The sequence below is a fragment of the Streptopelia decaocto genome (assembly GCF_964273445.1).
Source record: "Streptopelia decaocto genome assembly, chromosome: 1".
Lineage (NCBI taxonomy): Eukaryota > Metazoa > Chordata > Aves > Columbiformes > Columbidae > Streptopelia > Streptopelia decaocto.
The window spans coordinates 172,264,699-172,278,344 of NC_138663.1; the positions used below are offsets into that span (position 1 = coordinate 172,264,699).

Genomic DNA, 13,646 nt, shown 5'->3' on the forward strand with positions numbered 1-13,646 from the left:
TGACATAGCAGTTAGAATCCAGAAGTAGTGCAGGAAGATTTTTTTGCTTGCACCAAATGACTGGGTGGAGGAGGGTAGAGGGAGAATGCACGTTACGGATTACACGGTGTACCAAGAATTTATTCAGAAAGTACGTGTCGAAACTGTGGCTACCCTTAATCCTGCAAGTAGTTATTTCCATTCTTGCTCTGTGCAAATACAGCCAATGGGATATTGGTGCATTTGTCTGGAGGGATTGCTTGTAAAAGAGAGCAGTAGGAAAATGTACTGCTGCAAGTATGCATTGCAAAAACAAGTAGTAGTTGGAGATTGTGGATTTGTCATGCCTAAAAAACCAATAATGCTGTTCTGTGTGGTTGTGTTGACAGTGCTGTCTCCAAATAAGAAATGAGATGTAATGCATCCTGCAGTCCATGCATGCCTCCTCTTGCAAATCGTGCATCATTCCGTGGAAACATTTAAGTCTTAAAATCTGGGAAAAAAGAATAAAAACATTATAATGGACCTGAGGGATTTTTGCCTGTTGACCGCTTTGATTGCCTGTTTAAGGCTGGATTCTGCTATAGCTCAAGAACTTATTTACACTATTAGAGAGGAGCTGCCTGAAAACGTACCCATAGGGAACATACCAAAGGACCTGAACATTTCTCACATCAATGCTGCCACAGGGACCAGTGCCAGCCTTGTCTACAGACTGGTATCTAAAGCAGGGGATGCCCCTCTGGTCAAAGTGTCCAGTACCACTGGGGAAATCTTTACGACATCTAACCGAATAGACAGAGAAAAACTCTGTGCTGGAGCTTCCTATGCAGACGAAAATGAGTGTTTCTTTGAACTTGAAGTTGTGATTCTCCCCAATGACTTTTTTAGGCTGATCAAAATAAAAATAATTGTAAAGGACACTAATGACAATGCACCTATGTTTCCATCCCCTGTCATCAATATCTCCATCCCAGAAAATACTCTGATCAACAGTCGCTTTCCAATCCCATCAGCAACAGATCCTGACACAGGTTTCAACAGCGTGCAGCACTATGAGTTGTTAAATGGACAGAGTGTCTTTGGACTGGATATTGTGGAAACTCCAGAAGGAGAGAAATGGCCTCAGCTGATTGTGCAGCAGAACTTGGACAGAGAGCAAAAGGATACCTATGTGATGAAAATCAAAGTGGAGGATGGAGGTACCCCCCAGAAATCCAGCACAGCCATCCTGCAAGTCACAGTAAGTGATGTCAATGATAACAGGCCAGTATTTAAAGAGAGTCAAGTAGAGGTTCATATACCAGAGAATGCTCCTGTAGGCACTTCTGTAATTCAGCTTCATGCTACAGATGCTGATATAGGAAGCAATGCAGAAATCAGATATATTTTTGGTGCCCAAGTCGCCCCCGCAACCAAAAGATTTTTTGCTTTAAACAACACCACAGGGCTGATTACAGTTCAGAGGTCATTAGATCGAGAAGAGACTGCTATTCACAAAGTGACAGTGCTGGCTAGTGATGGTAGCTCTACACCAGCTCGGGCAACTGTCACCATCAATGTCACTGATGTAAATGATAACCCTCCTAACATAGACCTCAGGTACATAATAAGTCCCATCAATGGCACAGTGTACTTATCTGAGAAAGATCCTGTCAATACAAAGATTGCCCTAATTACAGTTTCAGATAAGGACACTGATGTGAACGGCAAAGTGATCTGTTTCATTGAGAGAGAGGTTCCCTTCCACTTGAAGGCGGTTTACGACAACCAGTATTTGTTGGAGACCTCTTCCTTGTTGGACTATGAGGGCACCAAAGAATTCAGCTTTAAAATTGTTGCTTCTGATTCTGGCAAGCCCAGTTTGAACCAGACTGCCCTGGTAAGAGTTAAACTGGAGGATGAAAATGACAACCCTCCGATTTTCAGCCAGCCTGTAATTGAGCTGTCAGTTGCTGAAAACAACCGTCGTGGTCTATACTTAACAACTATTAGTGCCACAGATGAAGACAGTGGGAAAAATGCAGACATTGTTTATCAGCTTGGCCCTAATGCCTCCTTTTTCGATCTGGATCGAAAGACAGGAGTTTTGACAGCCTCCAGGGTTTTTGACAGAGAAGAGCAGGAACGTTTCATTTTCACTGTTACAGCCCGAGACAATGGCACCCCTCCTTTGCAGAGTCAAGCAGCTGTAATTGTTACCGTGTTGGACGAAAATGACAACAGTCCCAAATTTACTCATAATCACTTCCAGTTTTTCGTATCAGAGAACTTACCAAAGTACAGCACAGTGGGGGTGATCACAGTGACCGATGCAGATGCTGGGGAAAATAAAGCAGTGACCCTTTCCATCCTGAATGACAATGAAAACTTTGTGCTGGATCCATACTCTGGAGTTATAAAGTCCAATGTTTCTTTTGATCGAGAACAGCAGAGCTCCTACACCTTTGATGTTAAGGCAGTGGATGGAGGGCAACCTCCTCGCTCTTCTACAGCAAAAGTAACCATAAACGTAATGGATGTTAATGACAACAGCCCCGTTGTCATCTACCCACCTTCCAATACTTCTTTTAAGCTGGTGCCACTCTCAGCAATTCCAGGATCGGTGGTAGCCGAAGTGTTTGCTGTGGATATAGACACTGGAATGAATGCCGAGCTTAAGTACACAATAGTAAGTGGAAATAACAAGGGTTTGTTTCGGATTGATCCAGTGACAGGTAATATCACTCTGGAAGAAAAACCGACTCCTAATGATGTGGGGCTGCATCGCTTAGTTGTTAACATAAGTGATTTGGGTTATCCCAAATCCCTGCATACTCTTGTGCTTGTATTTTTGTATGTAAATGATACTGCTGGCAATGCCTCTTATATTTATGACTTGATACGCAGGACTATGGAAACACCTTTAGACCGGAACATAGGGGACAGCAGCCAACCCTACCAAAACGAGGACTATCTCACAATCATGATCGCCATTGTGGCAGGTGCCATGGTTGTCATAGTTGTGATATTTGTCACAGTTCTCGTTCGCTGTCGACATGCATCCAGATTCAAAGCCGCCCAGAGGAGCAAGCAAGGTGCTGAGTGGATGTCTCCCAATCAGGAAAACAAGCAAAATAAAAAAAAGAAAAGGAAGAAAAGGAAATCTCCAAAGAGTTCTCTTTTGAACTTTGTGACCATTGAGGAATCCAAACCTGATGATGCAGTTCATGAACCTATCAACGGGACAATAAGCCTTCCAGCAGAGCTGGAGGAGCAGAGTATAGGAAGATTTGATTGGGGCACAGCACCACCAACAACCTTTAAGCCTAACAGTCCTGATCTTGCCAAGCATTACAAATCTGCCTCTCCGCAGTCTGCTTTTCATCTCAAACCTGACACTCCAGTTTCAGTGAAAAAGCACCATGTGATTCAGGAGCTCCCGCTGGACAACACCTTTGTTGGTGGTTGTGACACCCTTTCCAAACGCTCTTCCACTAGTTCAGATCACTTCAGTGCCTCAGAGTGCAGTTCCCAAGGAGGCTTCAAGACAAAGGGCCCCTTACACACCAGACAGGTAAATGAGCACTTTTACTGGTCTATAAGTACTGCATACAAGTGCCCGATCAACCAGTATTAAAAGTGCCACTACGCTGTGGGGTTTTGTTTGTGTTTTTTTTTTTTTTTTTTTTTTGTTTCAGTCTAATTTAATTTAGTTATATTACAGGGGGGAACAAAAAAAAAAAAAAAAGAAAAAAAAAAGACCAAAAAGCATAAAACAAACAAAAAAAAAAACACCTTGACCCCTTTATCATTTACATGGGGCTTAACCATGCATTTGTGAAATGCCTCTGATACTTTGGGTTTTGAAGAATACTGATTGTTAAAGGACTGTTATGCATCCAAGTATGTACACATGTGCATAAAAAAAGCTGAAAAACAACTTTTTTTTTTCTCCCCAGTATTTGACCATTCAAATGTAAAAGTTATTGAAGAAGAAAAACTGGTTTTTATATGCCAAATTTCAGTTAGAAAACTTGACTCTTTCAAGACTGAAGGGATGTGTACATTCAGTTTCAAATTTTGAAGTGAGTTGGCTTGAATTTCTTTTATAGTTCAAGCTGATTTGGAACCGTGTTAAGTTAGTGTTACTATAGGAGTTTTTTTTCCCTAACAAAGACAGACAAATTTCCAGGCTACTTCATCTGTGAAGCACGTGGTTTGTTGGTAGGGTATAACTAAGCCATACGGAAGTCTTCCTCTATTTCGAGTTCAAAATGATTTTGTTGTAATGGATTAAAGTTGTTATTGCATAGATAGTTTGTTGCATATTTTTAAAAATGGCCAAAGCATACTTTTGAAAGGAATGCGTTCTCTGACTACATCTGAATTATGCAGGAAAAAAAAAAAAAAAGTCAGCCCATTGTAAATATTTTCTCATCTTAGTAATGCATAAGTGATCTGTCATAACTCATTTTAAACTGTGAAATGCGCCATATGAAGAGGGATTAGGAGGCTGAGAAACTCATATTTCAACCAAATCCAGCATTAGGTTTTCTTAGGCCTAATAATTCCTTGCTAATAAAGATTTAAATGCGGCGCTGTCTTAATTTATTTTCGTTGGTGTTCGTCTTGTCGCCAGTGCCCCCCGGTTTGCGCGCAGCCTGTAGATGGCGCTGAGGCACCGCGGCGCTGCCGCTGGACCGCGGCCAGCCCTGCAGTGGCTCGGAGGAGCTGGTTTGGGCGGGGGGGGGAGGGAAGGATCAAGCTGATATTACAGCCAAAGAACCTTTTATTTAATGGTAGTTGCGCTAGAGCGGTCAGTAGTTAAGTTCCCGCGTTTGCAGGGCAGCTTCCTTTAGTGCTTTGCTTCCGCTGCACCAACTTTTGTAGGTGTTGGGAGTCACATTCATCTTCCTGCTGGCACTGTACCCTCCAACTGATGGTGATTTGTCTGAATTTATTAGGGATATGAATCCTAGAGAATCAAGTGAGACACATTTAGGCTTGTCTTTGAAAAAAGATTTTGACAGTAGCTAAGTTTAGGATAAAGTCATCCTCTTGCTGTTGCATTAACCTTATCCGAGATGAATGTGATGTTCCCAGAATTTTGTCTTTACTTTGGGTGTCTGTAAGGTGTCACACTAACAAGATGCTAAGAATAAAACAAGCTCTTTTGAGGCAGTTCTGCTAAAGTAACTGCTCTAAACCAGTTCCTACTTACAACGAGACATTGAAAACATTGCAGAAGGTTCTCACAAAACCTTAATCTTATCTAAGGACTTTAAGGAAGAGTATACTCTCAGAGCCGTCTTCAGGCTGTTACACAGCACCATATACATACTGTCAGCATAAGTTAAAAAAGAAACAAAAAAAAACACAAACAAAAAACAAACAACAAATTTATATAAGTACTCTGCGTAGTCTGTGGTTACTCGGCTGAAGTTTTCTCCCTAACTTTACTTACAAAATGTAACACCCTCAACCCACACATTCTTTTTCTGTTCTGAGATGTTAATATAGCTTAAATTAGCTTTCCAGACTCTGTTAGGAAACTCAGATTTAATCCCCCGCAGCACCTAGAAGCAGTTAAAACCCCCCAAAATTATTTACCTGACAGAATGTATAAACTCTACACAATGAAATTGAATATGAGGGAAAAAAAAAAAAAAGGCAAAAACCACAAACAAACACAAAAAACACCCCCTCCAAAAAAACAAAACCAAAACCAACAAAAACTACTGGCAGTATTTTCAGATTTATTTGTGTTCATTATAGTAAATATGCTAGTTTCAGTTTAATAATTATATCAGTCATTATACCTGTATATGGACCTGATTCCAATTCCACTGAAGTCTTACTGAATCCTTTGGAAGTTAGTAGATACTCATGTGATTTGAATCACTCCCTGCAAAATTTGCAATATCATATGTAACTGAAAATATAACTCTTTCTTAGGTAGACAGGTATCTGAACTGAGCTTGTGTATTTTTACTCTGTGAGGAAGGAGATAGAGTATTTTTCTATTCTAAATGACGAGTGTTACAGGACGTAAACTTTTTATGCCCCCTTGTTTCTTTTGGCTGGAGGAGTACAACCGGCAATGGAAGTAATCATTAGCAGCTTTCCTATTATTCTGTCTGTAGTTCCTGAAATTTGGATGCATTTTAGATAATAGTCCTTGGCATGGGGGTTAAATAGACTTTCAAAGCTCTTTTTTTTTAATAGATTTCTTATAGAGTATGGCCTTTGAGCAAAGTATTCACACTTAATCTTGCTGAATAAGTAGTGTGTGCTAATGCCATACTGTCTGAAAACCATTTTTAAAAATACCTTTAAGAAGATATACTTAGTTCTGTGCCACCGTACTGTTTTCCTGAGGTTTAACATAATTACTTTCTCTGTACCTGAAGTTAGAAGTTGTATTAAGTTACCTATATATTTGCCAAGTTTTTTCTTTCTGTGGTTTGTAAAGGGTGTGGGAACTGTTGTGGAGGATGTTACCATAGGGAAAGAAGTAATATAAGATTAATATACATCTAAGAATTACTAGCGTCCTCCATTTTTACTTATAGTTTCTTTCAGTCCAAGGCAAATACACATGCAATGTATCTTGCAGATACATTAATATTAATAGAGAGCTGAGACTTAAGTCCCCACTTGGACTTCATTCAAGCAAAATCCTGTCACTTTTAATGGGAACTTGACCCTAGAAATCAGTTAGAACTGGGTCCTAAGTCAGGAAGCTTTTAGAATTCAAAAATAGATTGTTCCATTCAATTTTTTTTTTTTTTTTTTTTTTTTTTTTTTTAACTGGGCAACTCCTGTGCAATCATCAATAAATTTAGTGAAAATTCTGCGATTAATTCTTGATATGTCACTTTGAATTGCACAGCCTGATGTTTCACAAGTACCCAGTATATAATAAAAACCAAAGCCTTCTTCAAGTGCCTATCTTGCAGTAAACCTGGTGGATGCTCTGAAAAGAGCATTTTTGAATACTTGAACTTGGGATTGTTCTAAATGCTAATTCACATAATTAGTAGTATGGAAAGGATGTTGCACACCACCAGCTTCTATAGCTAAGCTTCCAAAATCAGTGTTATGACTCATAAAGAATACTGAAATCTATGCAGGCTTCTCAATCAGTGTTCTTTTCAGTATTTGATTGAACTTTAAAATGCGCTTCAAATTAGTAAGTTTCTACACCAAACAGCTACATAGAAATATAGTAGAAGACGACATGTTGTATTCTTCTGTGTGAAAGACCTCTTATAAAAAGCAAATAAACAGAGGAAAAAACTCCTACTCAGTGTCATTAGCTTAACAATAGATCAAGTAATAAAAGAAATTATGGCAAATTTACCGTGGTTATCCCAGTTTTAAATTATAACAACTTCGATTAACTAGATTTGAAGTACAGCAATGACAAATAACACAGGTTTAAAAAATATATATCACTATGGGTTATGGGAAAAACCTTCAGTCTTCATTCCTAATCAAATAGCATTTAGGCATGTGTTTAACTTTCATCTAAAGTGGTGGGACTGAAGCAGATCCTTAGAGTCCAAATGTTCAGATGTTATCTTCAAGAAAGACAGCTGTAAGCACACTCTACGCACTTTTCTGAATCAAGTTGTTAATTTATAAATTTTGGAAATGGGCACGGTTCTAGTAGATTCGGGAAAGCTAAATATATGTTAACTCTGTCCTTTTATTTCTGTGCTCTGTTGGCAGAAATCAAGGATTTGGGGCTTGACTGACACATTAAATGCATTCCATGCTAAGGTATATTTTTAATCATGAAATCAATAATATAAGCTCTATGGAGCTTGCTTTACTCCTTTTTCGGTCAATGGACTTCTTGCCTGATCAAGGAATGAGTAGCCAGGCTCCCCCTGATCAATGCACACCACTTAAGCTTTCTGTGACAAATGTAATTGATGTTATCTTACTCTGAGGTGTTTAAATTTGTTAACTTTAGGGTTTATGTAAGAGAAAAGAAAAGCTGAAAACATTAATGATTCTTAATTTGATATGCTGAGAGTGGCAATTTCAAGGTGCATAAGCTGATGGAAATCTGCATTGGAACAGCAGTGCAGAGTCTACGTCACCTGCAAATATTAAAATTCTGTAACCATCACATTCCATAATTCTGTGTGCGATATTATTTTTTAGTGGCCTTGTTTTTACCTCTTAGTATAAAAAAATAAAATTCCATTGTTTCTTTTTTATGCTTAACTTGTTTTACATGTTATCATGGATATATTAGTCTTGTGTGAGGATTAGTCACCTGGGAAAACATCTGCATGTAAAATTCAGTTGGTTTTTAGTTCTATGTATTTATATATCTACAACTATACTAAAATATTAGAAATCATGAAAATGTACAGTGTATTTTTTCTATCCTTGTATAACTGAAAAATAGGTTAACGGATTTTGCTCAACTGTCTAAAGAAATTCATCTTTGAGCTGAGACCAAGCATGGAAAATTTCAGCTGAAAAGAAGAATTTTTCAGAAAGTTAAGAGCATGTGAAAACTGAGGGTTATAATGGAATTCTGAACATAACCCTAAGCTATAATACCATTTTCAATAGTGACAGTAGAAATGCTAAACTAGAGTAGGGAACATTTTATGTGTACAGATCCAGACAATAAAAGCTTAGCAAGTTTCATTTCTTTTTTAAAGTTTCCCATGCAAAAGATTTTTATCAGAATCTTTGCTGTCTCATCTGTCCTGAATGTGGAAAGCCAAAGTTTCACAAACATTAATAAATGTGTGACACACATGGGAGTGAGAACCAGTTCCTCAGAGTTTAATGATGTTGGAATGTTGTGATTCTGTTCTTTTGTATATAGGAACAAGAAGGGATCTTTTTAGTTTCCATTTCAGATTTTCACTTCCAAAGAATCTATTCTTCTAGCACAGCAAAACCATATCAGCCACACTTTATTGACAGCAATTTTATTGTAGCTAGGGGCTTACAGTAAGCTGTTTATTGCTGTTCCCTAACTCGGTTGACAGCAATTGGGGAATTAATTTTCTTGCCCCTGATGTGCTTTCTTGGGTATAAACAACAGATGTTTAAGATATGAAAACTGTGACCCATTTACATTCAGCAATTCTTTATGGGCACAGTCTACCTGTTTGAAGTGTAGGTTCCAAGTCCTAAGTAAGGTTGCTTCATAAGTTCTAGGACTCGTATTTTTGCAGTACAAGTGTTCATCTATACATATTCTATACAAGGGCAGGTACATAATATCTAATCAACCAATCCTCATCTAGGCAAATTCAGTTCAAGTATAGCTGAGTTCAAGTTTCAGGAGATGCTTTATCTTCTTACTCTAGCATTTAATTGTAGCAAACGTACAGAATGTAACTGGTGAAATAGCTGTATTCTGAAAGATTTAACAAGAATTGCAGGTGTTACTTGAATTCTTGGTATCATTTCTCCCACAAATTATCACAGTGGTCTCTAAATCTATAGGCAGAATGTTCCTCAAGTACAGCCATCTCACATACACTCTGTAATGCCCATATCTTTGCTGGAGGAAAAAAAAAATCACACACACACAAAATCATACATTACTTTGATCTTCTTTTATTTATGTTTTGACTAGCCTATGATGAAATGACCAGCCTACGGTAGAATGTATGTAAAATGAGTTATCCCAATAGACTGATGTAGCCATTGAATCAATCTATTTCTGGTTTACATAAGATAACATTCAATTGACTGCAAAAAGATTACCCAGACTGTAGATATGAAATGAATGGATGCTGTCATGTTTTACTTCTGTATGGGGGTAGGGAGGCATCTTCTGTTCATTTTCGTTGGCATCTTTCAGCAAGATATTTGCAACCTAAGAGGCTTTAGCATATTACCTACCTGAGATTTTAAGTGCTTGTCTGAATATAAAATGCATATCATCTTAACTGTTCTTTTTAATTAGAATATCATATTAAAAATTTCTTCTAATATAGTTGCAATAATTTTGTTGTAATGGATTGTGTTCTAGTGAGCTATAAACTCTGTCTGGAAACAAAATAACCATTACTGACAGAAGACACCTTAAATTGGTATTACTGCACTATTACATTGGTTGTGCTATTATGAAAACTTCAAATAAATAAATGAAATTGCTTTGTATAGCAGCATTGTTGTAGTTACACAAAACCACATGTAGATTATTCCTAGGGCCTAAGGATTTACAGAAGCATTAGGGCCATTATAATAAAAACCTTACTAAAAAAATCTGGAGTTTCAAATCTTGGAAAGATTTATCCTGTGTTCTCTATTTAGTTTTCAGGTTTGTGAGTACTATGAATTATGTGTGATAATACAGAGAAAGGTGGTTAACAATCTGATTTGTAGGCACACTGAGTTATCCAAACAGTACCAGTCTCAAAAATTACCCATTTTTTGTTTCTTCTTGTTGTTTCTTTGGCAGTCAGTGAGTTGCGGGGGATATATGTTTTAAAGTCTTGGCATGGGTTGTCCTGTATCTTCTGTTACACAGAGGGAAAACTGAGTAATTCCGCACTTGTCAGGATTTGTTTGTGTGTAGTTTCTGAAGTTAGAGTTTTATAGTTAGAAATTAGCCATTTCTTTGCAAAATGCCACACCGATTTTTTTTGTGCACAAATATTAATATTTTTTTTGGAAGTTGTTCTGGAATATGCACATTTCTTGCTACAAGAGGAAAAAAAGGAACCATTTCTTACAGTAGCAGTTCAACATTTGAAGCTAAATCCAAACTGGGGTAAATCTGCTGATTTACACCATCTGCAGCTCTTCCTGATGTTAACTTCTTTACAAAAGCAATAGGATGATGTTGAGATAATATTTCCAACATCTAAAAAATATGTAAAATTAATCGTGAGTCAAGTGAATTAAAAATAATTTTATTTTGAGGTGAATTTGACAAAAATGTGGAGGATCAGCTGTCAGATATTTCTTCCTTTCTTTGTTTCTTCCCCCAGGTTTGCAGAAACAAGATCCAGGTAGAATTTTAAAAGAGTAACCTCTCCCCACTCTAAAAAATTAAATCGCATGTTCTCACTGGCTGATAGCTGAAAGAAGATATCTATTGATATTGAGTAATAAAACTCTCAGTAGCCTTGAACTGATATTCATCCATTCTCCCTTATTCTTTCCAGCCAAATAAAGTGTTAGATACAATTGTTTTCATTAGTAATTTTGCAGGCTATTCCTAGTACCTCCTAGGTTTTCATGTGTTACTAGTAAGAAAACTCTGTAATTGGCTTTCTTAATTGTTCAAAAATGTTAAATTTCTGCCTATACAATATTTTTGATCAAATAAGCTACTTTAGCTTGTGCCTTATATGGTCATATAAAACCATGTTTTAGTCGTGAATGGTATTTGCTGTTCTAATAGCCTCTGGTTGAGTGGTAGCTAGCAGTAATATCTTTTAAATGCCTAAAGCTGATAGATGCAAATTTCTGTCTTGTTATCTGTACTCCTTCAAAACACAAGAGTTTACGGATGCAATCATGTTCCTGATGTAAAGGGATCTGCACGATACATGTTTTCATATATGACCTATATATCAGGTTATGATAGAGAGTGTTCACTCAGATTACTTAAGAGAAATTAAAAGGGTTTGCTACTGAACTTCATGATGGAATACTTTCACCACTGAGGTTTATGTGAGTCTCTGTCTTCTCTAGTATTTTTAGGAAGAAGTTTTGATAAAAGTTTTCTTTTACAGGAGGGGATCAAGGAGCTCCAGAAAAGGGTGCAGACCAGGAAATTTTGATTTAAGAGAACACCTCCTTCTTGTATAGAATAAGATGCAGAGCCTGAAGGAGAGTAATATTCAACCTCTGGTTTTAGTAGCTTTCCATTCAGTGGGCTAGGTTTTGGGAAGAGTGTTGTTGTGACGGTCTCTCTACTTGAAGCATGGAATGAATATATCTGAACATTATAGTTGCTTCAGGTGCTCAACTTCTGATTGTGGATCTAGCTCAATTTCTGCAAATGATGTTCACAAAAAGTATAATTTGTGTAATTTTCAACAATATACTTAGCTGGTAGTGCCTGTGAACACAACACCTGATTTTGCTTCTGTTGACATTATGGTGGGATTCATCTTGTCTGACTTCTAATTGCATGTCAAATCTAATCTGCCTCACTGAATTAACAGTTTACTCCTCCCTAAAGAAAATATGCTGGTTTAAAGTAGTTGCGAAAGCTGATGGATAAGGTTGAATGAGAGGCACCCCACACCAGTGAAGAGTATGATCGAGTGTGATCCATATACTTCACTTCACCAGTGAAGAGCGTGATCCAGTCCAGTTTTCTCACTGAAGTTGAGAGAAGAGTTTTAAGGGTATGTATTTCTTTAAGTACAGGTATTATTCGAATAGTTTCCATGCACACAAAAGTGTAAAATGAGCATAGTTGCCTTTGAGGAGGCTTCTTTAGATGATGGCTCAAATTCAAAGACTCCCAAATCAATAGAAATACTTTTGTTTTTTATTAAATTGTTATCTGGCCATTCATGTAGCTGTCTATTTTAGGAAGATGCTGCAATGAGATCCCAGTTATGTTGTTTTGGTGCTGTGCTGAGTATTTCTGTTTTTCCTCAGTGCTGAATGTTCCTTGATACCTCATTCTCTGAGTGTGAGTAGAGAAAAAGGCAGTTGTAAACTTTTGATCTCTATCTTCAGTTATATCTGGCTGCTCATATTATAGTGTAAAAATACTTCTTTTACTTCTCTGTTTTAGGCATGTGTCTGTAGCAGTATGAATTTTCAGTCACTTGTCAGATTGTTTCACTTTCACCATTTTAAAATACAGGTCAAAATATCAGTGAAGTGCTAGTGTTACCAGTAAGAGAATTTGAAATTGCCTTCAGTTTGTGACAACAGGACCCTGAAACGTGGATCACATTGAAGTCTGCGGCATCCAGAGCAGCAGGAGGTAGACTATGCACCAATAGCAAAGCCCTAGTCATCTTACATATTTTTAACAACTGCCAAATAAATAAAAAAATAAATGCATTTGTCTGAGGACAGTAAACCTTGCCTGTTGAAATGTACTCTCTCCCCTGTGCAGGGGATGGACTTTCCTATTTGAGATTTCATCAGTTTCATTTCAGAAAGCTGTTACATCTGTCAAACATTTCAGTTTGAAATGAGCACCTGAATTTTTTACCTTCATATGCTACAAGAGCATGAGGTTGTCAATAGGCAGAAAGACAAAAGGAGACAAGATAGGTGACCCGCTACTATGATTGGCATTTTATTTTTATTTTACAACCCCTTTCTCCCCAAACTGCAGTGACTTGAAAATGACAATGCTTGCCTATGCTGTGGAAACAGATGAGAAGCATGGATATAGCATAAGGAAGCCACTCTTGGTTTGCACTGATCCTGTTTGTCTTGACTTCTGATGGCCATGCGGTTCAGTGTATTGGTACAGGCCAGGTGGGCAATGAAGCTGTATGTGACCATTGCTATGAATTTTGTGAATGTCAATCATGTGTGAATGAGATGAAAATATGTTGTATGAATGAAATTTAAATACACTTACTTTTGCTTTTCTTAATTCTTGCCATAGAATTAATACATTGCAACAAACTTCATGCAGTCCATAATACTTAATCAGTAGTGCAGGACCACTTCTGGGTGGGCTGTGTAGGCTTACAAAACACCTCTAC

At 37.6% G+C, this 13,646-nt stretch overlaps 1 protein-coding gene across 3 annotated transcripts in view; it reads left to right on the forward strand.

The window, feature by feature from the left end:
- Positions 1 to 499: 499 nt before the first annotated feature.
- The window catches only part of PCDH9 (protocadherin 9), a gene marked incomplete at both ends in the record, with an annotated part of 671,582 nt that continues 658,435 nt past the window's right edge, over positions 500 to 13,646 (forward strand). For 2 of the 3 annotated variants that reach the window (XM_082066037.1, XM_082066039.1), the window contains one exon: positions 500 to 3,535. In XM_082066037.1, the coding sequence (XP_081922163.1) occupies positions 500 to 3,535 (3,036 nt within the window). Of the gene's footprint in view, positions 3,592 to 13,646 lie in introns of all 3 variants that reach the window. The other variant, XM_082066038.1, reaches the window with a different exon arrangement.